Consider the following 27,170-nt stretch of genomic DNA (forward strand, 5'->3'; position numbering starts at 1 on the left):
TGTTTAAAGAAACAATAAAAAAAATTCTGCTTAAAATAAATCCAAAACTTTTGAACCACCTCAGCTTGTGACCAAACGCCTGAGCCCATCCAGTCAGAGATTTTTCCAGGTTTCTGATACTCTGCTGGCTTCCTTGACTCATAACTGTCTCCATAACTTTGGGTTCATTTAGCTTAGAACATAAGAACGGCCATACTGGGTCAGACCAAAGGTCCAGCCAGCCAGTATCCTGTCTACCGACAGTGGCCAATGCCAAGTGCCCCAGAGGGAGTGAACCTAACAGGTAATGATCAAGTGATCTCTCTCCTGCCATCCATCTCCACCCTCTGACAAACAGAGGCTAGGGACACCATTCCTTACCCATCCTGCTAATAGTCATTAATGGACTTAGATAAATTCATGGAGGTTGTTTCCTAGAGACTGGCTCCACGGGGTCCCTCACAAACTGGAGACGGTTACTGTGGCTTTGTCTTTAGTATAGCTTATGTACATACTCTACCAACTGAGCATTTGAGCTTGTTCCAGAATCTGGGATGAGCCTATGTTGTGAAAACTGAAATGCTCAAAATAGCACATGCATGTGAATGGACACAGGGTGCTAATGTTAAATTAATCCAGGGAATCTCCAACTAAGGGTCGGGACCCCTCAGGGGGTCACGAAGTTATTCGTGGGGGTCGTGAGCTGTCAGCCTCCACCTCAAACCCTGCTTTGCCTCCAGCATTTATAATCATGTTAAATATATAAAAAAGTGTTTTTAATTTATAAGGGGGGGTCCACACTCAGAGGTTTGCTATGTGAAAGGGGTCACCAGTACAAAAGTTTAAGAACCACTGAATTAACCCCTCTAGAGCCTCAGGGAATCCAGGGGAGGAGGGTCTCCCTTGGTAGGGTTGGGAAGGAGGTAGGTGGTGTAGGATATTGCTCGTCTCATATGCTCCCTCCCCCATGGCTCTCTTGGCTCTATCACTGTTAATCTAAAGTGGCTAATTTTAAATGAAGCTACCCTCCCCTGACATGAATCTCCCTATGGCACTGAAATTAAATGTAGACTATAATTTGACATTTGAGAAGTGAAAGGGATGGTAGCCCTAAGGGAAAAAATAACAGCTTGGCTCTTTGTGTTAAATAGCTGTCTGCAAGCCTCAAACTGCTGAATGAGCTTTGGGGAGGCACAGCCTTCCCTACCCTAAACAGCCTGGTCCTGCCCCCTATCCAACCTCCACTCACTTCCTGCCCCACGACTGCCCCCCTCAGAATCTCCGAACCATCCTGCTCCTTGTCCATTGACTGCTCCCCCGGGACCCCACCCCTCACGACCTCCCCCCCGCTCTCTGTCCCCTGACTGCCCTGACCCCTATCCTTCACCCCCCCCGACAAGTTCTGTCAGACCCCTGGAATGCCCATGATCCAACCCTCCGTCCCCTGACTGCCCCCGGGACTCCCTGCCCCTTATCCAACCCCCCCGACCCCCTTACCATGCTGCTTACCCCCGCCTCCCCCCTCTCCCAGAGCCTCAGCGCGCTGTGTCCAGGAGCGGCCCTGGACAGCGCTGCAGCGGTTTGGCTCCAGTGGGAGCTCAGCGCCTCCCGGTCGGCCACAGCTCGCTGCCCTGCGCCCTTACCACGTGGCTCTGAGCGGGAGGAGCTCAGGCCCTGCCCGAGCCACGCTGCTTTAGCTCTGTCCAGGGCTGCTCCTGGATGTGACGTGCTGAGGTGCCAGGGGATGGGGAAAGGTGGAGCCAGGGGGAGCCTCCGACATTCTTGTGGGGCCTGGGGCAAATTGCCGCACTTGCCCCCCCGTCCACAGTACAGTCAAACTGGGCATTTTTGTATCTCAAAACTTTAAGTGGATTTGAAATTCATCAGAACAGTAGGAAATGCATTCTGTTCCACCAGTCACTTATATTTATAAATATATGCTTTGAATAGGCTGAATCTCATAACACATGCGGTTATTAAATTCCCTTGCTAAATTGTTTACTTCTGTTGGTCAATATTAACTCACTTTCTCGATGCACTGTGAATTGCAAAGTTTTATCACAAGATAGTGTGAAAAGATGGTCCAGGGCATGGATGCTGCCTTATTCTGTGATGCTATAGTGCTCCATACTGACAGCACTTGCTAATGGAGACTAAATAATGCATCACAAAACTCTAGAAGATTTCAAAATGCAAATTGCAGAGGTTTCTTTGCAGACAGGGTTTATAGCGAAATTTCTACACTATTGCTGGAAGACTGGCACACTGACTGCTTATGTGCGTTAGTTATTTTTAACCTTCAGTTGATTGCTTGCCAGCTAACTTGAGCAAGTTAACTCTTTTTTTGTAAAGGCTAGGTTGAATGCTACTCCCTGACATTTGCTCTGGAGCTCAGCCTTAGGTTCACCTTGACCAGCTAATACATCTTAAAACTACAACTTTGCCCTGTCTACACTAGGAGTGAAATCTAATTAACTTGAATGGGGGCAGGATTTCATCCTAGGACTTTAAAACTAGTATCTCTCATGCTTTAGCTATCACCTATTTTAAAAAATACACCTCTCTCCTTAGTATGGACAAGCGCTATAGGCTATATCTACATAGACTTTTACCTCAATTTAAAGATTGCCAGTTAACATGTGTGTAACAGCTAGTGGGGACACTGCAAACATTTGTTCCAGGCTACAAATGTTTGTGCTTTAGCTTACGGCTCAGCTTATGATTGGCAACAAATTAACCTGAGAGAAAGTCCAGCGTAGGCAAACTCAGAGAGCGTAAACTATACGGCTGGAAAGTCTGAAACATCTGTATCTGGCGGGGCAGCAGAGGGACAACTTAAGAATTTAAACACGGTTTCTTAAACAGGGCTGAATTCAAGCCAGGTTTCTGCCAGTGTTTTACCACTTGCATTGTGCTCGGGCCTAGGAGATCCAATCATGGACCTGTACAAACAGAATGAAAAGCTTATGTGCCCTAGGGGAGCAGGGCCCATGTGAGTGAGAAAGTGAGTGAGTGTGTGTGTGTGTGTGTGTGCGCGCGCGCCCAGGTGCTGGGATCCTGGGGTGCAATGTCAGCCAGGCAGGAAGGTTGCTGGGGCAGAAAGTAGCTGCAGCCTCCGCTCCATGAGCTGTTCAGCTCAGCTGAAAGAAGCAGGGGGTGCTATGAAAAGAGACTGTGCACAAGCAGGGCAGACACTTGACGTGGTGAGACAGCAGTGCTTCTTGCCCCTTTTCCCCTCCCAGAAGTGCTTCAACAGACATTACTGCTGCCCTGTCTTGCTGAATCCTTCCATGGGATGGAGGCATGTTGCTTGATGGGACTGCAGATCCATGGGGCCAGGGCTGGCTCCAGGGTTTTTGCTGCCCCAAGCAGCACCAAAAGAAAAAAGCCACAATCGTGATCAGCGGGCGCTCTACTGCTGCCGCTTCAGTCTTCAGTGGCAATTCGGTGGCAGATCCTTCCCTCCGAGAGGGACCGACGGACCTGCCGCCGAAGAGCTGGACATGCTGCCTCTTCCCCATGGCTGCCCCAAGCCTCTGCTAGCTGAGCTGGTGCCTGGAGCCGGCCCTGCATGGGGCTCTGTAGTGTTTTGGAGGCATTGCTACTTGCCTTGCTTGAGATGCCTCCAGCCCTTTCCCTTAGAGGAAGTGTATTCAGAAGAAGCTCTGCACATCTGCCCTCATGAAGCTTTCGATACACTTTTCTCCCTCCTGTGGCTTATTTGGTGGAAATAGAGTTGGTCCTCACTTCGGGAAAACTTTGGTTTTTTTTTTTTTAATATAAAGACTTCAATAGGAGAAAAGACTGCAGGGATTTAACAAAGCACAGAAACTCTGGGCAAAGTCTTTGCTGAACCATACCTCTGTGCAGCCAACTGGCTTCAGCTGAGCTCTCCCGCTGAGCTGAGTCCTTGCCTCCTGAGTAACTGGAGGGGGATATCTCTGGTTTAGCGGGAGAGAGAGAGATCACCAGCAACCGGCAGGGAAGATTGGGCTGAGCTTTTAAAAGCTACAGAACAGTGAGAGGAAATTGGCCAATGCATAGGGCAGGGAAAAACTAGAAAAATTAAGCCAGTTTAATGGGTGTTTTCTGACCGCCTTAACCACAAGCTTGGAGTGTCATGTCAGTCACGTACAATATGCCTTTTATTGCATTGATGTGCCTGGGAAGCAGGTGGCATGGTTCTTTGCTTTTCCCAGACCGTGCTCCCAAGTTACAATAAAAAGCTGAGACCCTCCCCTCCCATCTAGCCAGAAAGGGAAAGTGGTCGTGGCTGGTGTGGGCATAACCATCCTTGGGTTATGCCCACAATCTAATGTTTAGAGCATTACATTGGGGAAATTGGCTCTAAGGATCTAACACTTGTTTCAGCATCCCAGACAAGTCATGACCACCATTTTACAAAGGGTTATTTATTTACCTCCTAGGGCTACAGTGAAATAAACAAAGTGTTTAAGAGACAAATACTTGACTGACCTTTGCACTTATCTAGAAACAATGTATTGCCAGTAGAGACAGAGAAGTGTTGTTACCATTATACAAGTCATTGGTGAGACCTCATTGGAAATATTGGGTCTAATTCTAGTTGCCCCTGTTTAAAGAAAATTGAATTCAAAATGGAACAGGTGCAGAGAAGGGCTACTAGGATGATCAGAGAAATGGAAAACCTACCTTATGAGAGGAGACTCAAAGACCTTGGCTTATTTAGCCTAACCAAAAAAAGGCCGAGGGGAGATACGATTGCTGTCTATAAATACACCAAGGGATAAATACCAGGGAGGGAGAAGAATTATTTGTCAAGTGCCAATGTGGACACAAGAACAAATGGATATAAACTGGCCATCAACAAGTTTAGCCTTGAAATTAGGTGAAGGTTGCCAACCATCAGAGGAGTGAAGTTCTGGAACAGCCTTCCAAGGGGAGCAGTGGGGAAAAAAAAACCTAACTGTCTTCAAGACTGAGTTTGATAAATTGTGTGGAGGGAATGATATGAGGAGACTGCCTACAATGGCATCTGCGACTGCTAGCAGCAAATATCTCCAATGGCTGGTGATGGGACACTAAGATGGGGAGGTTCTGAGTTACTACAGAGCATTCTTTCCCAGGTGTCTGGCTGGTGGATCTTGCACACATGCTCAGGGTCTAACTGATTACCATACTTCTCCTTGGGAAGGAATTTATCCCCAGGGTCAGAGTGGCAGAGACTCTGGTGTTTTGTTTTTTTTTGCCTTCCTCTGCAGCATGGGTCACGGGTCTCTTGCAGGTTTAAACTAGTGTAATTCTAGTGTGGATTCTCTGTACCTTGATGTCTTTAAATCGTGATTTGAGGACTTCAGTAACTCAGTGAGAGGTTAGGGATCTATTACCAGAGTGAGCAGGGGAGGTTCTGTGGCCTGCGATGTGCAGGTCAGTCTAGATGATTATGGTGGTCCCTTCTGGCTTTAAAGTCTATGAGGTCTATTATAGTAGTCTTTGTAATGTTCGCTACATGCTAGTCAGGTATGCTACATTGCTGTGCTATAAGTATTTCACTGTTTTAGGGGGCATACTAATTAGTCAATATTGAAGGGGCATTATGACGCTGTATGGGCAAAGCCTCTTTCAGCTTTAGGTACACAATGCTTTCCTGCCTCTAACATTATACAGTCATAAACAACTCTCCAGTTCTGTACTCCTGTGGTGAAATCCTGGCTTCACTGAAGTCAGTGGGGCCAGGATTTCACCCTGGATCTATATTTATGATCAGAACCATTACTAGGAAATACTGCTGGGGAATGATCCATCAGATGTCTCGCAGCATGAACACAAACTTCAGGCAGTGCAGGTTTCAGTTAGACAATGATCTATATCCGAATCATAGATCTGCAAGTCCCTTTCACACCTAGATATAGGCCCTTATAGCACCCTGCTTTGCTCAAATTCCCAGGCATGTTTAAGGGCAAGATATGGTTCTAAAATCTCTAGTTATAGAGCTCCTACAGCCAATGTAGAAAAAAGGGAGTGTAAATCTTTAAACTGTCTTGTACATTATGACATAGTGCTATAACCGTTTTGTGATTTAATCACAGTCAATAATTTGGCTCAGTGTATGATTCAGCTAATCCACCATTTGATAAACATTCACCCTAAACTACAACCAAAATAGCTTTCTGCAAATCCTGTTTGACACTTTAGACTATATTTGATAAGCAATCTGCCCTCTGTAATATAGAGAAGAGAATTCCAAACTGTTAAGCATCTGTATGCACTGAGTGTGATAACTCAAGGAAAATAAACCTCAGCAATTACAGATAAATCTTTATACTAATGGCTGGAGCTACCACTGTGCTGATCCATTCTGTATCTTCACTGCATGGGGAGGGGGAGAGAGAAAAAAATAGAAATATTTTTGTCACAAGAGAAAGGTTGCAATCGACACCAAGAATTGCAGTTTGCTTTACTAACTTCATTTGATTAAATATTTTTTGTGGACTATAGTAGAGTATAGCCTTGATTCCAGAATACCAAATGCACTGCATGATTATCCATGTTGGGTAACTTTGTGCTTGTGTGTGACAAAGGTTGTTTTTTTTATTATTTTATTTTTTTAAAATTTTTTTTTAAAACGGGCAATAGTCAGCATACGATAGCCAAGATTTTCAAAAGTGATTTTTGGATGCCTCTGTTTTTGGCCCAACTTGACATCTTAACAGGCCTAGATTTTCAAAGGGAAGATGCCCAGCAATTCCTGAAAATCAGGCCCCCTTAAGGTTGGGGCACCCAAAAATGGAGGCAACCAAAATCACTTTTGACAATCTTGGCCGTCGTGTGCAGTATTAATCATATGATGTACAATTGAATACAGTATTTCCCTTCCACAGCTGTATAAGTTAGAACTTTTCTGTCTACTCTCCTCTGCACGTGGACTGCTCCAGCTACTGTGCTTTGTAGTTCGCTCTATTTCAGTACGTTTGTTTGAACCAACCCTGCATTCTTGCTACTTGTTTCATTTCTAACAACTCGACTCCAGCTCTGGGCCAAATCATCCTTGCTGCTGCTGTGAGTGGAGGGTAAGAAGTCAGTAGCTCTGCATGGGGCTGTGGAAGAAGAGGGCACCACCCTCTGAAACACTGTTCACTCTACTTCTTGACCCCGTGGAAGCCCCTGTATAGGTGCTACACAAAGTAGAGGATCTGTAGGTTGGGAGAGAATGAGCTGGGAATGTGCCAGGGGACTAGCCACTCCCAACAGCGTTGTTCCCCCTTTAATTCTAAGGGGTTACCCTAACTCAGGCAGGTAATGTCTACACTGCATGCTCCTTATGGTGGTGTGCAGATTACATACACTGCATTCCCCCCTAGCACAGGTATAAATAGCAATGTAGACAGGCAAGTAAAGATATGCCTGAACCCTTGTGCTATGTACCCTACAACATAGCTCGCTCTATGACCAAGGAGAGCCTCCCATGTCTAACCTGCTATCCTTAGCAGTATAATATTCTGCTAACTCCTTGCTGCTCGAGCCTTTCCTGGAAGCAGGGAGAGACTCTGGCATGGGGAGCTCTACAGACAATTTTTGTACTGGTATAATTGTCAGTTAAGGGTGTAACGTTTTGCTAAAGTAATTCTACCCCTACAATGATTCTTTGGATATTGGAGTGGAGAATGTGTGTGTTTATAAAATTTGCAGGTGACACAAAGCTGGGAGGGGTTGCTAGCACTTTGGAAGACAGGATCAGAATTCCAAACGATCTTGACAAATTGGTCTGAAATCAAGACAATGAAAATAGGAAGGAAAAATCAAATGCACAAAATGGGCAACAACTGGCTTGCAGTGGTAGTACTGCTGGAAAGAATCTGGGGGCTACTGTCGAGCATAAATTTAAACACAAGCAAAAAGCATAACGCAGTTGTGAAAAAGACTAATATCCTTCTGGGCTGTATTAACAGGAGTATCTTATGTAAGTCGCAGGAGGTAACTGTCCCCCTCTCCTGGGCACTGGTGAGGCCTCAGCTGGAGCACTGTGTCCAGTTCTGGGCACCCCACTTCTAGAAAGCAGCCAAAAGAGACGAAAGGTTTAGAAAACCTGACAAGGTTTAAAAAAAGAAAGTGGAAATGTTTAGTCTTCAGAAAAGACAACTACGGGGGGGGGGGGGGGTCTGATAAACAGTCTTGAAATGTTAGGGGCTATTTACCTAGCCTGTATGTGGACATAGTAAATTTCTGCTTAGTAGTAACAGTCTATTACATCTGAAATTGCAGTGTATCTTTAGCTCTCACTTTACTCACATGGATGTGCCTTCAATATTCTGGCATTAAATGCATGTATCCTTAAATTCAGAGCTTTTTTAATGTACCATTCATATGATTCACTTTAATTTCAACTTCCTCAACGAGGAAGAATAGGTAATGTGATGTGAATTTCTGTGTAAAAGTACACAGGGCTCTCAAATTGTTCTTTACAACTCAACTTGGTCCTGTTGTTAAATCATGTAGGTTTAAATTCATTCCCCTCCACCCACTTCCAACAGAGCATTATAGTGACTACATTGGTTGGTTAGATTGACTCCTATTATATATTTCTGCTTGTGCCATTCCATGCCATTCTTGCTCTTCACACATTACCATATTATTTGTTCTATTGTACTGAATATCCTACTTAAAAAAAATGACTTGGTGCTCATGCAGGTGCCAGAATGAGAAGACTGGAGACATGATTCAAACTTTTTTTGTGTGGGTAACGGCCATACAAGCATTCTGTATGCTATCCTTCTAATAGGTATCTCCTGTGCTCTGGAAAGATCACGAAGGTAGTTTAGTCTCTATGTACATTCATTCGGTCCTTGGCCTTTCTGCAGGAAGTGCCAAAAAAGTTTGCCAGCTAATGTCAGTGGAAGTACCGTTTTGGTATAGCTGAACAAAGACCAGGTATAAAACCTTGCTGCTATCCACTATCCCACAAAAAGTTTTGAGTAGATCTTTTGGTTTCATACTTGTTGCATATGTATATTCTTTACACTTAACCTTAATTCTCTTGCCCAGTCAGTTTGCATTTTAAAGGTGAAATCTGATGGTACTTGTAGCCTCAGTTTGGTGTAGCAGAATCTCTAGGTAATTTAAAAAATTCAGCTGAAGACTTTTTTGTTGGATACGTAAGCCCCGACTCTGTTCTCAGTTGCACAGGTTAAATCTCCATTTGGAATAATGCCATTGCAGTATAATTCCATTAACTGCCATGGCGTTATTCCAAATTGAGATACTCCCAAACCCTGTTTAAAATCTGGATTTTAATTTTGGGCTTTGGGGCCATTTTGACATAGTGCAATATCGAATTTCAAATACAACACTTTTTTTTAAATTATTTAGAACTTTTTACTATATTGAACTTATTACAGAACTACAGTATTTTTAAAATATTCATCATACATAGCTATTCTAGTCTAACCAATCAAAGCAGAGAAGAAAATCCTGTGTCTACTTCAAACTTGATGGTTTAAGTGTGACACCAAACAACATGACAAACTTTAAACCATGCTGGGTCAAATTTTCAAATTGTGCAGGCCATTAGCTCATGTAGATTTTGTTCATTCATTTGCTGTATCCGCAGGTCCCTGCATAAAAATGAAGGCCAAATAGAGGTCCCTTTGCTGGTTTTGCCTAATATGCCTGCATTAGAGTAGATCCTGCAAGGCACTGGGTGTTTTCCTGTGACATACCAATCACTAACTTCAGGAGGTGCTCAGAAACTAGAAAAAGTTTTTTGTCTTGGGTTTAAAATATCGACTCGCTCAAATCTTGAATGATGTTCTATTTTAGACGTTGTAAACATAGCTCGATTAAAAAAACAAAACAAACAAATTAACAGTATCAGCAGCTAAAGATTCACAAGGTATTTAGCTCTTTCTGTAAACATAGGATATTTGAACTACTGCCCAGTTCTGTTTTAAGAATTACCAATATTTAAATACAGTTCTATACTGACCAATCCAGTCACACTTTCATGTTGAAAACAAGCCCATTTAGTTTCACATACCCACAGTTATTCTGTTGTGTACTGCAAGTGAAATCATGACAAGGAAATTCGAAACAGGACAATGTTAATCCCATGTAAATAAAATACTGGACACAAAAAGGGGCTTCAATAAATATCATTTGAAGTTTCCTGTTTTGTTCTAGAGCCTCTTTCAAGCTACGATACCAAGTTTTCAAAACTGTAATGCAATTCCTGATCAACTGAATTTTGTAGGGTGACTGTAGTGGGTTCTATTATATATAAATTGTCTGCATCCAAATTGCAATCTGATATATACTCTTATCTCAAAATGCCCTCTGAGCCAATTGTGCTGGTAATATTGCAAGACTTCATGATGTGAAAAATACATCACTGTCATTTAAATTGAACAAAAAGGTTCCTGTTTTTGATACAGCATTTTTAACCATCTTAACAAATTTTTGCAATAACTATTCTACACAACAAACATTTTATGCTTTGTCCCACAGATACCATTTGCCAACCTGATTGATTTCTCTCTCTACAGGTAATCTGATTTCTACATGCTATATATCTTCTCTTTTATTAAAGATGATGTAATCTTAGCTTTTTATCATACAAACATCCACCAAACTAGAGAGAGAGAGAAGGTGATTTCATGAACCAGCCTTGCAACCAAATACAAAAATCTGACACACAACTCATAATACAGATCCTGATAAATGGTGCAATGAGACACAAGTTATTCAAATTCAGTAAGCTTAAACGGAGAGAGATAATTTTGTATATTTTTTTCTGCCCACAACAGAGAGGAAAATTAAGGATGTAATCTTGTTTAGTGCCAACTTCTGAAAATATAGCAGTAGCACTGGGCAGTGATCCAAACCACCAAGTATTACTCTCTCTGGTCTTCGGGATAACTCAAAGACAAACCAGCTCCCAGGATGTCTATCCCATAAATTAGAATCACAATATAAACAAGTCTGCCCATAACTTTGCCCACCTCAGCCTACGTCCTTCTCAACAGCTTAAAGAAGAGGAGCTTTGCCACGTGTGGAAGGTCTGCCTAGGCTCTGGCAGATTGGGGGGAAGAAGTGGGAGTGGGGAGAAAGGGATGGGAGTCCCCCAAATAGAGGACCTCTCTCAGAGAATGTCAGCGGCACGCTCTCCTGGATTTCTCATCGCAGAACTAGTCTTTAATGCCTATCTAGTGACCAACACTAACAGGTTGTAAGGGGCTTACTTCACCTTTAGGCCTTCAAGTCTTTCAAATGCAGAGGAAATAAGACAGCCGGTAATTGTGCCACTCTACCACTAGTTAGCCCATGAACAACTCTTCTTTTTGGTTCATGTCAAATCACTGTTTCTGTTCCCTGTGGGGGAATCTCAGGCCTGTTATTTTTAAAGAATTCATTATAGCCGCAGGCAATGGGCTAACTCTTTTCTACTAGGGAGTGGTTTTGTCTCCCCTCCTCCCCAACTCTTGGTTTGATTTCTGCCAGTGCCATGCTGCAAGGGAGGGGTGTGTATGTGTAAGGCAAAAGCTATTTGCAGAAAAATTAGTATGACATCTGTAGGTGAGCCTGATTGGATACTGGTCCTATTGATGTCAATATGAAAGTTTGTATTAACTTCAAAGGGAACAGGCCCTTTGTCTTAAATTCCAACAGCATGTGGATAACTAATTTTGGATTTCTGGAAATAACTTGCATAAGTTTTAGCCACCAAAACCAGCCTTGTTTGGAGGTGGACTTAGCTTATGGAATCCCTCAATTTACCCTCCTGTATCATATTCTGAAGGGCCCATGCCTAATCAACTCATCATCTAGTCAAGAAGAGCTGTTCTGTCTCTCAACACCAGGTCAGCAAACTACTTGTGGGTTGACTGAAGAACCTTGGATGGAAGTGGAAGATGCTTAGCATCTTGAAGGATAGGATCCCTGCACAGTAAAGCAAACTTATGGACTGGTTATTTTGGGGGGAAAAGGGTCTAGTACAAGGTAGGGGAACACCCCTAAAGAATAGCCTAGATCAGTGGCCTCTCATTCTTGATACAAGCTTAAACTGGATAACATCCTGCTAAACTGGGGAGATAGGGCCAAGTATACCTTCTTTGCATTTGGGGACCACATATTGCAACTGCTCAAGTCTGGTGCCTGATGAGTCCCCTTCCCTCTCCCCGAGAGAGAGAGTTTCACTCACACCTTCCAGAAATATACAAATAAATAGAGAAATGAGAGAAGCTCCTGCTCTCAGACCACCTGAAACAAATCCTGTAACTTTACTCACAGATCTGATTCTATTAGGTTCTATGACATGGGTTTGTGTACGCTAACTTTTTTTTCCTGTTTCGTAAGGCTCAAAACAAGCTAGAAAATTAGGCAGATTTCTTTAATTGCTTATTTTATGAAAACCCACTGCATTTCCTTGGAAATTACCCTGTTAGTGAGACCTCAGATCTTATTTAACACCAGGATTTTGTGCTATTTGGTATAACTACTTTGGTAACTAATTACTCAATTTGGCATGCATCTTATCAGTCATTAAAAAGTAATTAAGCAAAAAGTTGCATGGCTTTCTGATATATACATAAAAGTCTCATTCCCTTACCACTGAGGCTTTGATAACATCTGAGGGTTTTTTTTGAATTTTATGGAAGGAGGCCGGATTTCAAAGTAAAATGCATTATTAGTATCCCATAAAGCCAACTTAGGCCTGATCCAGCAGATGAGTGATCCCATTAAAGTCAATGGGCTACTGGATCAGGAACCTAGAGGTGCACTAGTATTTGAGAATTGAACGACACAGCTTTTTTTATATTGAGCCACTCAAAGTGTCTTCCATCCGACGAAGTGGGTATTCACCCACGAAAGCTCATGCTCCAAAACGTCTGTTAGTCTATAAGGTGCCACAGGATTCTTTGCTGCTTTTACAGATCCAGACTAACACGGCTACCCCTCTGATACTTTCAGACCTGAGTTTGTTGTACAGTATCACCGTAGGCTAAAAAGTTTCTCTGTTTCAGATGCAGGACTCTGCCTCTGGATTGTGTTTAGCAATTGAAGAGAGTAATAAAATCTAGTGAGTGGTGTACAGAATTAACAGGACAACTACTGCCCCATGAATTGAAAAAGTGATTAATAGCAGGGTACAGAAATCCTGGAAGTCAAAGCTTTGAGTATTACTACCTAATCAATGTTACACTTTAAAACCCAGAAGGGCCCCTATGCCTGGCTATGAACTAAGCAGTCCCTTCAATATACTATAATATACTTTTATTACAACCTTGAATATAATTGGGAAGGAAAGGGTAGCTCTTCCCTTTCTCCACAACTACTTCTCTTCCATGGTGGCTTGCCTTGAGAACCCCATTCTTCTGGCTTTTGGAACATATTTTTTCTATTTCAGTAACTACTTCCTCTAAAGAGAAGTTTGTTCACCCTGCAGCACCTGACAACTGCCTTTGGGGCTCAATCCTCTCTGATGGCAACAGTATCTGAGAGCACTTTTGAGGCCTGAAGACACAGGTGAGCAGCAGACACCACCAATTTGGTCAACTTAATCTACCCTCTTTACCCACTCACCACACTCTCACACATCATTTGAAAGCTTATTTTGTCTACTTTAAGATGAGGTATGATGGAGAGTTGTCACACGGTGCTGCTACCATAGAAATGGGGATAAATAATACCAACATGTTAAAGGAATGCAGATATTTGAAAGGTTTTTTTAATGACTTATTTCAAGACATAAACCTAGATTTCTTGTGTGATGCTTCAAGGTCACAATCTAAAAGGTGAAACACAAATCTAACAACAAATGTGTATAGGTAGCAGTGAAATGCAATAGTGCTGGTGACATTTCTAGTCAACCGCATTGTTCATCATTACGGTCTCAGAGTGCATGAATTACCAGTCTTCATTGCCTTGGCATGTACACAGTTCTGTGCAGAGAAAATTGTTCTGACAAAGACACAGTTGACTGTGCAGTGACCCTTACTGGTATAGGCACAAATAAGGTCTTGTAGAAGCTCAGATGCCATTGAAGAATACAGGAAGTGGTTCATCAACAGTTTTCCATCCATGCTGCAATGGTGATCCAATATCTAGCTTCCCCTATGTGCAAAGACCTCCAATTCTTTGTTTGCCAAGATGCTCTTTTGACATGTTCTTCCAAACTGACCTCACATGGGGGGGAGCTGGGCTGGTGACTTGTACTTTTTTGATGGCTAGACTGAGGCTCAAGCAGTGTGTCTCACTCTGGTCACACAGCACTGCTACCACATTCCTTGCTGCAGAAATAGTGACTTGTCTGTCACTCTCTCCCAACTTAGCAAGAGCTCTGAAGTGGTAAGATTCTTCTCTTTTGACACCATACAGATGTTTTTTCCTCAATACCAAATGGGGATGACACAGACACATCCTGTTAATGCACATACAGCACAAACTATGTTGCAGAAGTCAGGAGTGAGTGCATCACAAACTGCATGCACAGGTATGGAGTGGGACTTGTCCATTGTGCTGGTAATGGTGCCTGTTTTTATCCATGGGTTGGGTGTTCCATTTCTGGGAAGTAGTGAACAGCAAGGATCAAAATATCTATCTTAGATGATCTAATTACTATGGTTCCTTTTGACACCAAAAGCCATATTGGCACATACAGCATGCAGAAAAATCTTTGTCTGCTTGCTCATGAGTACTGTAGAAGTCTTGAGCTACTTCACCACTGGCAAAACCTCCAGCAAGCTGGAGTCTGTTCTGGGTGTGCTCCTACACTCAGATGCATTTTTGAATGAAAGATTCACAGAACAATTTTATAAGTGATTACTTGTTGGATGCCACATTTAGAAGCTTTTTCCATGGAGGCACAGGGCATCTACCAATCACCTGGTATTTCTTGCATCCAAACTGTCTTTCTGCAGTTTTCACATCTGTCAAAGAAGCTGATTACAAAATTAGCTTTGTCAAATCCTTACAGGACCTGCCTCAAGTACTCAGCAGTCAATTAACTGAATGTGTGAAATTTGTCTCCAGCCATGGCATCTCTGCTGTACACTGCTCACGGATTCTTCCAGTTGATGCCCTAATTCAACTTGTCCATCTCATTATTCCTTAAGTGTGGAGGAGAGGTACAGACACAAGTTCTATTGGGTGCCTAAGAACAACTGCCATTGAAATATCACCTCTGCATCTTGCTCAGGAAAGGGCTCTGCGGAAAACAATTTCTGGAATGATAGCTCCTGTGATTGTCCCTTTCTTGCCAGGCTTCAATTTGGTTGTCTTGGCCATGTCAGCAAATGTTCTTTGATGCCAGATTTCTTGACTGGACTGAAGCAGCACCATGTCCCATCACAATCAAGTACACCTCTCAATCTGTCCACTTGTTCTTCACCAACATCTGCTGCTACATGCAAGCCACTAGATATGTTGATAAGCACACCTGGATGTGAATCAGGGTCAAATGAATGTGTCACATTGTTGATGAGAGCTGTAACATGCTCTTCAACCCTCTTCAGGGCAGAGGTGTGACTTTGCCTTCACTACATGTCAAGCCACTTCCTTCTCTCATAGCTTTTGCATATTCAGAATATGAAGGTGAGTATTGTTATTGGTAACACTGACCAGTACATAAGTGTCAGTGAAATAAAAAAGCTGGTTTCTAGAATATTCTAAAGGCTAGTAGTGCGTGCATGCATAGGCAATTACAAACTAAAACTTTCTAGCAGGCAAACTAGGTGCTAGCTACATTGTATATACAAAAAGCTTACAAGTGGAGAAGTATTACTGTAGGAATTCACATTATCTATACCATATGCTGTGCAATCTACTGCTACACAACCTGTAGTGTGAGGAAAATGACTGACTGGTGAGATGCTTTTTGACAATTAAGAATAGCCAATGTGAAAACATTTTATGTTAGTAAATCATAAAATGTTGGTATTTGCCATTTTTGCCTCATCATTTCTGGTCGGGGGCGGGGGGGACTTTCCCATCCAAAACCAATACAAATCTTAATATCTTGTTGGGTAGCTTTGACCAATAAACACAACATTTAAGGTGTTGAAATTAACAAACAGTAATATGTAGTCACGTTTCTTGACTTGTGCAAAAATGACACATTCTGGGTCCTTGTTTCACCTTGCCTATAGGTTTACAGCACTGGTTTGTATCATACCTCATCTAACGATACAGAGTGGGTGTCTGTGCATTAAACTTTAAAACTACAGCCCTTTTTGGAGAATTGCTGCATGCCTAACAGGAGTACGTTGCCATTGCTCAGCTAACACCTACTCAGAGGAGGTGACAGTACTATAACTCAACCTTAAAGACAGGGGAGGCAGGGCTTTTGTAGAAGGATATGTGGGATGTTTGATGTGACTTGTTCTGAGAACTCCCAAAAATTTGCTTTCTTATTTTTCATTGGCTTTTATATTACATATAGCTTTGCACTTCTGGCAACGAAAGTATCAAAGCATGAGCCTGAGGGGAAAATCATAATGGTATTAAGTCCATGATAAGAATTAGGAGAATGAACACCAAGCTGAAATGGGATATTTTACAGCAGTATTCCATTACAGCTAGCTACAAAGGGCCTAAACTCCCACTGGCTTCAAGGGGAGCAGGATAGGGCCTATAATCTTTCACTGTGGATTCCCTTACTTTAGGTGGGTGGTCTAACCCAAAATTCCTTGCCTGTGCTTTTGACTGTCTCCATCACTTTGGTTTTTAGAACAGTATTTAGCTGATTGTGGAATTATCTAATTACACTAACAACATTCATTACATAATTTGTGTAAATAAGCAATAACTACATAATTATACCATCTAATTATATTATGACGTAGTGAGAAGTTGGTAAAAACCATTGAGACTTGCTACAAAGGATGGCCAGTGCAGCTGAACAGAACAGAGCTTTCAGGGCTAGCTTTAGAAAGTTTAGTCTCCCACTTTGTGGGCACAATTTGTCTGCATTTGTTTAATCCCACAACTATGAAGTAGCTTAATTCGCATCTACCTGATTTGCTAGGAATGAATGCAATGGCTACTGCAGCAAACTTTTGCAACCACTTTATTTGCAGGTCCCAAAATGTGGGTCCAAGTTTCAGGGGTGCAGTTTATGCCCAAAGGACTGAAAATTTAAGCTTTAATCTTCCTGTTCATTACCTGTGCAGTAGTCTTACAAACCTGTGCTTTAAGTTAACAGGAGTATAAAACACCACCAGCCAAGCTATAGCTTTATCATTTTAACTAAGGAATTGGGAAAACGAAGCTAAATGCCATGGGAAAACACTTCCCTTCTTTCTTGACATCATGTTTGCCAAACTTTAGCCTAGTATAAGTTTTTACAATCAAATTATAAAAAACACCACCACATCTGGTTTTTACTTCTAAGTATATACTCAATACTCTAACCAGACCCCACAACAGCTAGTGCACTGGACAACTGACACAGAAGGAAGACAGTCACCACGCAGATTAAGATACATCAATCTCACCAACCAATCATATTTTCTGGTCCAAGCACAGCCAGAAATGTTGTATATTTCCCCCCAGTGATTGTGCAATACCGATGTTTCCAGTGCTATTTAAATTACTAAATAATACCTAGCTATTCCATACCTGCTGGGAGGTGGGAGGAGGAAGGATACTTGAAACTGAGCTCCATTAACCCTAAGCATTCACTAAATGATACCCCGAAGGTCTGAGTCTCAGACACTTAGAGATCAGCCTAAGGCCCAAAGTATGGAGATAATCTCTCAAAGTTCAGCAGTGTGAGGACTCAGGGTTTTGGTTCATCCCATTCCACAGCTAATAACTATGCTCATATCCCTCTCTGTGTTTTACACAGCTACTGAAGCTGTCCAAAAAAATCACCATCTGACTGTTTGTAAATGGAAAAATGTGACATGATCCAGGAGGGTGATAGATCAGTTCCTCAGCACCAACTGAATTAGCTGGACTGGGTGCTTGGCAACTTGAGGGTGCTGAGGCGTAGAACTTCTCCCTCCAATGCTGCATATCCATTTGAACAGCCCTTGTATTTCCCTCCACAGCAAGAGCCACTGGAGTGGCTGCATAGCTCTTGACATTTTAACTAGAACTGGCCAAAAAGTTTCCAGTGAAATTGAATTTCAACAAACGTGGAGAGAAATAAATTGCCCTCCCTCCCAACATCTTCCAACCACTTCTCATTTAAACACCTCCAACTTCCTTTCTCTCCTAGATCGTGGCCTACAGTTATCGCTCTCCCATTGTCAGCAGCACAGAGACATTTGCATGAGACAGCCTCCTTACACTGAAGTCAAGATTGCTTTTAAATACCCCTGTGAAAAACAAACAATACTTCCCCATTCAAACCCCCCCCCCCGTGACAAACTCCAACTCCTCCACAAGCTAAACCTTCTGCTTCTCAGCACAGGAGTGGGATTTTCAAACTGATCAATTCAGCACTTGAGGTTAAAGGTAGTTTGATGCCTTTGTTAATATTTTAGAGATGTGAGTCTGGAGCACCCGCCATTAGGGCTAATGTAAAATACATTAGTGCATTGCACTGGGAAAATCCGACTGCTGGCATCAGAGGATTAACATGTACTATGAATATCAATACACACATTGGAATAAATATTAATACTTAACATACTTCCAAAGTTTAAAAACGAAAAATTGTTGGAGGGGGAGAGGGGAAACTGCACAGGAGAGAACTCTCTAACCTGTAATTTTGTCAGTCCATGATTTTAAATACCGACTTGTAGTGCGATAAAGTGGAAACAGATCAAAGGGTAACTTTTAAACGCTTCTGCCACTATGTTCAAATGATTTAGCCACATAGAGCAGTGCACATAGTTTTACTCTGATTTTCTGTTCTTTCCACCCTATTGGAAAGTGCAGATTCAATATTTCCTTGCAGCATTCATAGTCAGAGACTGGGGATGTCGCAGACAATTTGAAATTCCTATGTACATGGCTGCTCTTCTGTCCCCATGCATGCCCGTATCATCTCAGGACACCATTACATGTCTCATATTCAATAAGACTCCATTCCAGCAAAGCACTTAAGCACCTGCTTAACTTTAAGCACTTGAGTCAAAGAAACTACTCTCACATTTAAAATTAAGCAGGTACTTAAGTGATTTGTGGACTAAAATAGCAAGTGAAGTCAGCTAGTGAGAATGAGCAATATATTTAATTAAAGGCTTGAACAACAATAAAAGATCCGCCAGTCATCAGAAGAAATGGTGCTCTAGAGAATGAAAAATGCACACAGGGCCTGGTACACTCTTGCCTACATCCTTTTCTGAGATATAAATATACCAATCCTTGGTCATATTCATGTCAGCTTCTGCTACCATAGATCCTGGTGGAAGACGCCAACAGTGAAAATCTGGAAGGGAGAGCTAGGGGCTGTGCCAATTTGGCATATCTCCTGAACAGCCACTTCTGGTGGGGCTGCTCTGGATTCCTGACTATGAGTGAAATCTACTCTCCCCAGTGGAAACCTCCGGAGGGAGGGTGGCCATGGCAACATTGCCATCTCTCCCTCAAATGGCTCCCCCTAGGTTGCCATTCCCTGGGAATCTAAACTGGTGCAGCCACCACAAAGGACATCCTCCAGCTTTTCTGATCACCACAGCAGCTCTTCTTGGTCTTTTTAATAGTTCAGTGGAGGAGCAGGAGAAAGAGCTAGTTTTCAGTGCTGACCTTGTATTCTGTTACTCGGCAGGGGTTATTTTGCTGGACAGCAGCCCAGTGATCCTGGACAAAGGAGCAGTAGCAGATGTTCTGATCCATGCTCTTTGGGCTGATTTGGCTAATGAGGGGAACCCACAGAGCAGGAGAGCCAATGTAAAGACTGTAGCCTTTATCTTGTTCATTATGATGGAGATTGAGCTTTGCTACAGTCCATCGCAGACATATAAAAATGTCTTTAAAAATAGAGATCAAAGCTTCTCATTGTTAAGGGAAAAAAACATCCCTGCTATATCTGCAAGGAACATCTTTCAACTGCATAAAGCACAGCTCACACACATGACTCACCACAATCATTTGAGCCACATAACTTTCAGGACCAGTGTATTCGGTTGGGTCTTTCACTTTGACCAGAACGATAAAGTACAAATAATGCCACATGTTGTGTTCTGACTTTATGTGCTCCTCAAATGAAACGGTCTTATTGTCAAACTTGTCTCTCTCAAGTCCTGCAAAAGACACAAAACATAACGTGATATTCCACCTGATCAACATTTATCTTCATTGCCAGTGTAAAAATAAACTCTGAAAAATGTCACAGAAAGGATGTTAATTTAAAAGCTATAATTACAAACAGTAACTGCTATACAAGACCTCCGGCCACTAAAGCATTTCTGGCAAAATTCTTTCAGCCCCATATTTAGTCTTTCATGATATTCCCTCTTAATAACAACAATATAATTAAATATCTTACACTTGTATACCTCAGGACAGAAGGCACTATAAAAAGTGCTTTACAAGCTTTGGCTCTGATCCTGCAAAAAATAGACTATAGATATGGCCTGTGTAAGTTAACATATAGTATTGCCACATAGGCCCTGATCTTGCATAGATTTATCAACATGCTTAGTTTTAAGCATGTTAATAGCCATTCTGAAGCTTCAGGGGGACTGCTTGTGTGCTTAAAGTTAAACACGTATAAGTCTTTGCTTTATTGAGGCTCAAGTCATGAGAAAAAAAACTGTTAGTTGTAACCACTTGTGCAATAGATTAAAAACTATGGCTGAGTGTCATGGCCAGGGAGGACAGGGATGCATGGAATTATTTAAACTGTTACAATTTCCCCAATCTACTCTCCTATGGAAACCTGAGCAGAGATTAAAGCTTCCCTCAAGTGAAATCTTCCAGTGGGTATAGGATCCCTTCTTAGAATGGGGAGGTGTGATTTGCACCTCTCTGCACTAGCAAGGGCAAATCATAGTCAGAAAAGTTCTATGTAATGACCCCTCTTATTCAATTTATCTGCTCCTGTGTCTCTTCAGAGTCACATCTCCTTATCAAGTGGACAGGCTGTGCTACAATTAACATTGTGGAGCCTGTACTACTACATAAGAGTGTGTTGTATTTTCATCTGCTTCGCTATTCAACAAAATCAATAGCTGTGCTCCAACAGCAGAGCTTTCATTATTGGTGACGGTGCAAACAGTGGGATGAATACAGCTTGACTCTCGGATCCCAAGTGGAACTCACAGAGCCAGTTGTTAGAAAAGTCATCTTTTGACTTGTAAACTGCTGCCAGGAAGGAAGAACTGTAGAACCCCAACTCCGTCATTTTTACAATTACTTTTCAAGGGATGACTGCCCTTCAGACTCACTCTCATTTATGGAGCAGTATTCTGTTTTATTGCTTTCCCCACCAAATGCCACTGTAGCTCAATAGCACCTACCACAAATAAAACAGGTCGTCTTTAAGATTTCCTCTTTCTTCTGTTTTTCACTCCTAAGGTCAGCAAATGTATCAATGATGACTCCAAAGATGAGGTTCAGAACAATAATTATGACAATGAAATAAAATAGAAGATCATAAACAACTCGGGCAGCAAACAAGGGCTCCTGAAACAATAAGAAGGTTTCAGTGTGATATAAAAATAGCACACAACTAAAATATTAAGCCACCAGGTACTTTTTCAGAACATTAGCTACAGTAAAGCAAGGCACAGATGCATATCTTAGGCCAAACCCTGCACGCCTTACTCATATCAGCAGTCTAACTGAAGCCATATCATGTGAGCAGATTTTGGCTTTTTATGCTTTTATCTCCTCCTCTTTGGATTTTCTGTAGTTCTGTATTGCTGCCAATGTTCCCTGGTTCCATGTTGCAGTAATGTTCCTTCTGAGCAAGGCTGGATTGGACTCTTAAGAGAACCATAAGGCCCTCTGCCCATTCAAGGCAGTGACTCCAGTGGATTATGAATCAGGACCTAGGTTACTATTAACAATACAAGGAGCTCTTTCCCCCCAAAGCTGAAGTGCTCTATCGCTGTAGCGCTTGTCATCCCTCGCTGTTTGGTTAGCAAGAGAACATGCTTGTGAACTTAGACCTGAGCTTTGCAGTGCAGCGCACCAACCACAGGGCTGTTATGGTGTCCTTGCACATACTGTGCATTCTGAACTAAAATGTCATTTTGTTGAAGCTATTAATTTTATTTTAAATGTATTGCATTAAAACAAAAGCAAGTCCCCTTTGTTTTTTTTAACTGTTGGAAGTTTATTGGTGTATTTGAAAATCTCTTTTGCCTTTGTTAGCAGAGTATGTTGCTTGATATGAGTAAATAGGATTTATTCCAATGCAGATGCTAGACTAAATCTCAGCTAACCATAAACCTAATACACTATACCCAAGAGTCTTGACATATATGCATCAATCAACCCCATTCAAAAGGTTTGCATTTGATTCCTACTGTAATGGGAAACTGATCCAATCCGGCAACGCTTCTTAGCACTGCTTGGAAGGTTATAATATGCTTCCAGAAAGGTAACTAGCACCTGGAGTTCCCTTCTTCATGTAAAATCACTGTCTTGAGCTTTTGCTCTTCTCATTGAGCATTCCATCTGGTATGTTAAAATTACATTTGATAAGTAATCTGAGTGACATTCGAGTCGACTAGATAAAAATATTTCCTATATCCTGTAAAAGTTGATTCCAGAGCTCACGAGGTGCATGAGAAAATATACTTGCATTCTGTTAGACAAATGCTTACGTCTTTGGAAGGCTTTCTTAGCACATCCCCCACACCACCGCCATTTCTCAGGCCTTGGTTTAATACTGTAACGATGCACATTAGCAGAGTGTCACAGGTCCTCTCAATTCCATTCTCCTTTTCTTCCTCACCTACAGCCACAACAAAGAAAGGCTTGTAAACCAAAGCATCAACTGATCACTCTCAATACAGCAATAGACACTCTGTTTATTAGAAAAAGTGGTTGCTACTGTAATTTGCCTTTCATCATTCTACATCTATAATTATTTATCATCCCTATCAATTTTGAAGCCACAACATTATAGCTTTTTTGACAGCAATACACTTAACCTGACAGAGAGGTGGTGAGAATCCTTATTTGTTCTCCCACAGGTAACCCCGCTAATAGCCCAAGTCTGCAAGCTTTATTCATGAGAATGCTCTTTACTCATGCGAGTACTCCCACTGGCTTCAATGGACCCCTAAGTGCATAGCTGACAGAGAGAGAAGTGATGTACGGGAATTAGAGGTACATTCAAAAGTTTGTCTCTTGTGAAATCAATTCCCCTACATACGCTCGTATAAACCAAGTCATGCTATCATTTCCAGCTATTAAACAGCGGCTGGCTTATGTGTGACTCAGTCTAGCAGCGATCAGGGTTAGGGCAAAGAACTAAGAGCCTGCCCACTGAAGTAAATGAAGGACACCCACTGACCTCAAAGTATGGATTGGGTAATATAGGCCTGGAAATCTGGGTTCTATTCCTATGTATGCCACAGAATTGTCGAGTCATTGCGGCCAGGCTACATAGAAGTAGGTTGGGCCTTATGCATGAGTGTGCACAGTGGGGGGTTGCATTGTCATAGGAATCCTGACCAAGAGCCAGAATTCCTCCCGAGACTCCCATGCTGCAGTGGCAGCACGATTAGCTTTCAAAGAGGACAGTGTGCTGTGGTGACTGGCGCAGATGGAGTAGAATCATGACTGGCCTTTCTCCAGCCTCTAGTCTTCCCTCTTTCTTTGGGATGCACTTGCTCACAGGGCTGGTGCAACCATGTAGGCGACCTAGGCGGTCACCTAGGGCGCTGGCATTTGGGGGGGCGCCATTTTCTTCAGCAGCGACCGCGGCGGCCGGATCTTCAGCCGCCCCGGTCGCCGCTGGCATTTAGGCGGAGGGAGCTGGGGCAGGGGAGCACGGGAAGGGCCACCTGCAGCAAGTTAGGGGGGGCAGCACGCAGGGGAACTCCCCCCCCCAGCTCACCCCTGCCCCGCCTCCTCCCCAAGCACACCGTGGCCACTTCACTTCTCCCACCTCCCAGGCTTGTGGCGCCAATCAGCTTAGGCGCCGCAAGCCTGGGAGGCGGGAGAAGTGAAGCGGCCACAGCATGCTTCGGGTGCTCGTGCACAGAGCAGGGGTGAGCTGGGGCGGGGTGCCTCAGAGCGGAGGGTGGGGAGCTGCTGCAAGGGGGGCGCCTCAGGGCGCGAAACATCCTTGCACCGGCCCTGCTTGCTCATGCTGTGTGCCTGCCTTGCATAAGGTCAGCCTTTCTCCCATGTGCTGATTTTTGGTGTGGGGCTTTCAGAAATAACACAATTTAATAAATGTCAATTTTCCGCTTCCCTGGTTAACTGAAATGGTATACGTAAGAAATTACAGTGAAGGTGCCACACTTTGGGCTTTGAGATCTCTTTGATTGACTGAAAACCCTTTGTTCAGTAAACCAAAAATTCACATTATGGATAATGCCCTACATCAATATTGATTTAAATAAAGGTTAGCAGAATGAAAGGCAAAACAATAGATGGTAAGTCCCTGAACCCAAAGACTTTTGGCACTAATACACTATCGGTATAGATATTTGTCAATCTTCCGTCCTAGAGTGTAATAATAATACACTATTAGATGTGATGATAATAGTATAATATCAGAGAAGTGGTAGGTAAGATCCTATGGGAATTAAAACTAAGGGAACAAGGAGTTCAGGAGAACTGGCACTCTCAAAGGGCCAATATTAAAGGCTCAGCAGCAAGCTATCCCAATATGAAGGAAAGATAGGAAGAACAGTAAGAGACCAATATAGCTCCATCAGAAGCTCTTTAATGACCTGAAGATTAAAAAGGAATCCTACAGAAAGTGGAAACATGGATAGGTTGCTAAGGCTGAGTAGAAAAGAACAGCACAAGCAGGTAGGGAGAAAATCAAAGGCTAAGGCACAAAATGGGTCACATCTAGCCAGGAACATAAGGCAATAGAAAGAGGATCTATAATACAGTAGGAGCAAGAGAGACAAAGGAAAGTGCAGGTCCACTTCTTAATGGGGAAGGAGAACTAATAACAGACATCAAGAAGGCTGAGGTGTTTAATGCCTATTTTGCTTCAGTCTTCACTAAAAAGGTTAATGGTGACTACTGCTTAACACAATGAATATTAACAGCAAGGGGGAATGAATGAAAGCCAGAATAGGGAAGAACAGGTTCAAGCTAGATTTACTCAAGTGAGCAGGGCCTGGTGAAATTCATCATGGGTGTTTAAGGAATTAGCTGAAGCAATCTTGGAGCCATTAGCAACCATCTTCAGGAACACATGGGCCACAGGGTGAGGTCCCCAAGAACTGGAGAAGGGCAATCATAGTACCTTTAAAAAGTACCATAGTGTCTTTAAAAAGGAGGAACAAGGAGGACCTGGGGAATAACAGACCCACCAGCCTAACTTTGATACCTGGAAAGATATTGGAACAAATTAAATAATTTGTAAGCACCTAGTTATAGCCAACTTCATGTCCTCCTTTGACATGGTTACTGGCCTTATGAATAGGGGGGAAGCAGTATACTTAATATATCTTGATTTTTAGTAAAGCTTTTGCCACAATCTCACATGACATTCTCATAAGCAAACTAGTTCACTATTTCCCCTCTATAGTTAGTTTGTTTCCTTAGTTGTTTTTATCTCTCAGCAACAGGAGAGATAAAAACAGACTTACTAAAAGTCACTTAATGCACATTAGTAGTGGAGGGCTATAGTACGTGAAACTACTTTTAAAGGTGTTTTTTTTTTAAATTGACTAGATTTCATGCTGACAATGTCCCTTTAACTTAGCTTTTCAAGCTGAATTGCATCTGAGATGAGGACTGCAGACAAAGTGTATCCAGACATTCAGTGGCATATGCTGCCTTCCTAAGACCAACTTATGAGATCCTAAAATGGAGCTATAACAGCTGCTTTCTCACTAAAGGTAAGGATAAAGCTGATCAGCTGCTGGCTTTTGTGATCCATGAACTCAGCTAGAAGGAAGATATTTGTAAACGTCAGTATTAAGATTCAAAATTTGATTTTGGTAACAAATAAATGTCCGTGTATTTGGAAATTAGGTGTGGGAAGCACTCACACTCCAGGCAAGTTGCCTGCACAGCTCTCAGTGTAGAAAAATGTGGCCACTTCTGACTTCGAATAATGATAGTCTATTTTCCTGACAAGAAAAACCTCTCCTGTGTAGTTGTAAGTTACAAACACTTCTACTTTAAATTTATCACCATTTGGGCGGGGCTTTTGTACTAACCTGGGTTGGTAATAGGTAGGGCAGTAGAGCAATTTTCTTTTGCACATGTTTCCATCATGGACGTTAGAGTTGTGGTAGGAACTTCACCAATACCTGACAAAATGAAAAGCAGGATATTGACCAAGAGGCCTATGCTGTAAAGTACATCTATTAGACATACCAAGCGCATTGACACAAAGTTTAAAATCACAAATCTCTTGAAATGAATTCTTGATTTATTAAAAAAAAAATCAAGAAGAACAAATCAGATCACTGCAGAAAGAAAGCATTCAGCAGGAACAGCTCAAAACTATCTCAAGGAAGAATTACACACTATATTACAGTTACAGTACATCACAGCTATTCCACCATTACATCTCCGTAAATTAATGAATCTACATCAAATGCTGCTACTTCTAATTGGAACAAAATGTATTCAAACAACGGTCAGATATTAAAATGTCAGTTTTAAAATCATTAGATAAATTATTCACAAAGGCTGACACTGAGCTGATAGTCAGTCTTCATGAATCTAGAATATTTAGGAGTTTTCAAGGATAAAAACGCAGTTTGGTACTCATTTGTAAATATGTATGGGTTTGAGTAAAACACTAATTTAACATTCCCAAAGTGGGTAAATGTGTACATCAACTTGATTTTATCAAACACCAATTTCACCATGTGCATTGCAGACAATTTACTGCATTTCAAATCAGTTTTTCAAAAAGTTTAAGGAGCAAAAATGATGGCAAATAATAGTCCAAAGTATAGTAGGCTGTTTAAGCAGTGAAAATGGATTCATTCTGACTTTTTCCCATCTGAGGAGTGTTAAGCTAACATTTTAAATGAATACAATATTCTGCTAACCTGACATCTTCTAATACCATCCATATATTTTCTTGACTAGATTCTCATGTATGAATGCTAGCAAGAACACAACAAGCCACACAAAATCTCCAGAGAACCCAACAAGGGGAA

The 27,170-nt window shown here is 42.1% G+C and overlaps 1 protein-coding gene and 1 long non-coding RNA gene across 4 annotated transcripts in view; one reads left to right on the top strand and one right to left on the bottom strand.

Moving 5' to 3' along the window:
- LOC123353121 overlaps window positions 1–27,170 on the top strand; it is a 41,828-nt gene that overhangs the window by 12,038 nt on the left and 2,620 nt on the right. The window contains exons 2-5 of one of the 2 annotated variants that reach the window (XR_006574403.1): window positions 10,459–10,496; window positions 13,358–13,476; window positions 23,049–23,184; window positions 25,754–25,889. This is a non-coding gene — a long non-coding RNA (uncharacterized LOC123353121). The remainder of the gene's footprint in view (window positions 1–10,458; window positions 10,497–13,357; window positions 13,477–23,048; window positions 23,185–25,753; window positions 25,890–27,170) is intronic. The other variant, XR_006574402.1, reaches the window with a different exon arrangement.
- The window catches only part of ITPR2 (inositol 1,4,5-trisphosphate receptor type 2), a 340,900-nt gene that overhangs the window by 8,790 nt on the left and 304,940 nt on the right, over window positions 1–27,170 (bottom strand). The window contains exons 52-56 of one of the 2 annotated variants that reach the window (XM_044993892.1): window positions 26,214–26,306; window positions 22,677–22,807; window positions 21,363–21,528; window positions 19,984–20,144; window positions 13,993–15,388 (exon numbers count right to left, since the gene is read on the bottom strand). In XM_044993892.1, coding sequence (XP_044849827.1) covers window positions 15,353–15,388; window positions 19,984–20,144; window positions 21,363–21,528; window positions 22,677–22,807; window positions 26,214–26,306 — 587 coding nt within the window. In that variant the 3' untranslated portion in view covers window positions 13,993–15,352. Of the gene's footprint in view, window positions 1–13,992; window positions 15,389–19,983; window positions 20,145–21,362; window positions 21,529–22,676; window positions 22,808–26,213; window positions 26,307–27,170 lie in introns of those variants that run through there. The other variant, XM_044993884.1, reaches the window with a different exon arrangement.

The sequence above is a fragment of the Mauremys mutica genome, chromosome 1 (assembly GCF_020497125.1).
Source record: "Mauremys mutica isolate MM-2020 ecotype Southern chromosome 1, ASM2049712v1, whole genome shotgun sequence".
NCBI classification, from domain to species: Eukaryota; Metazoa; Chordata; order Testudines; family Geoemydidae; genus Mauremys; species Mauremys mutica.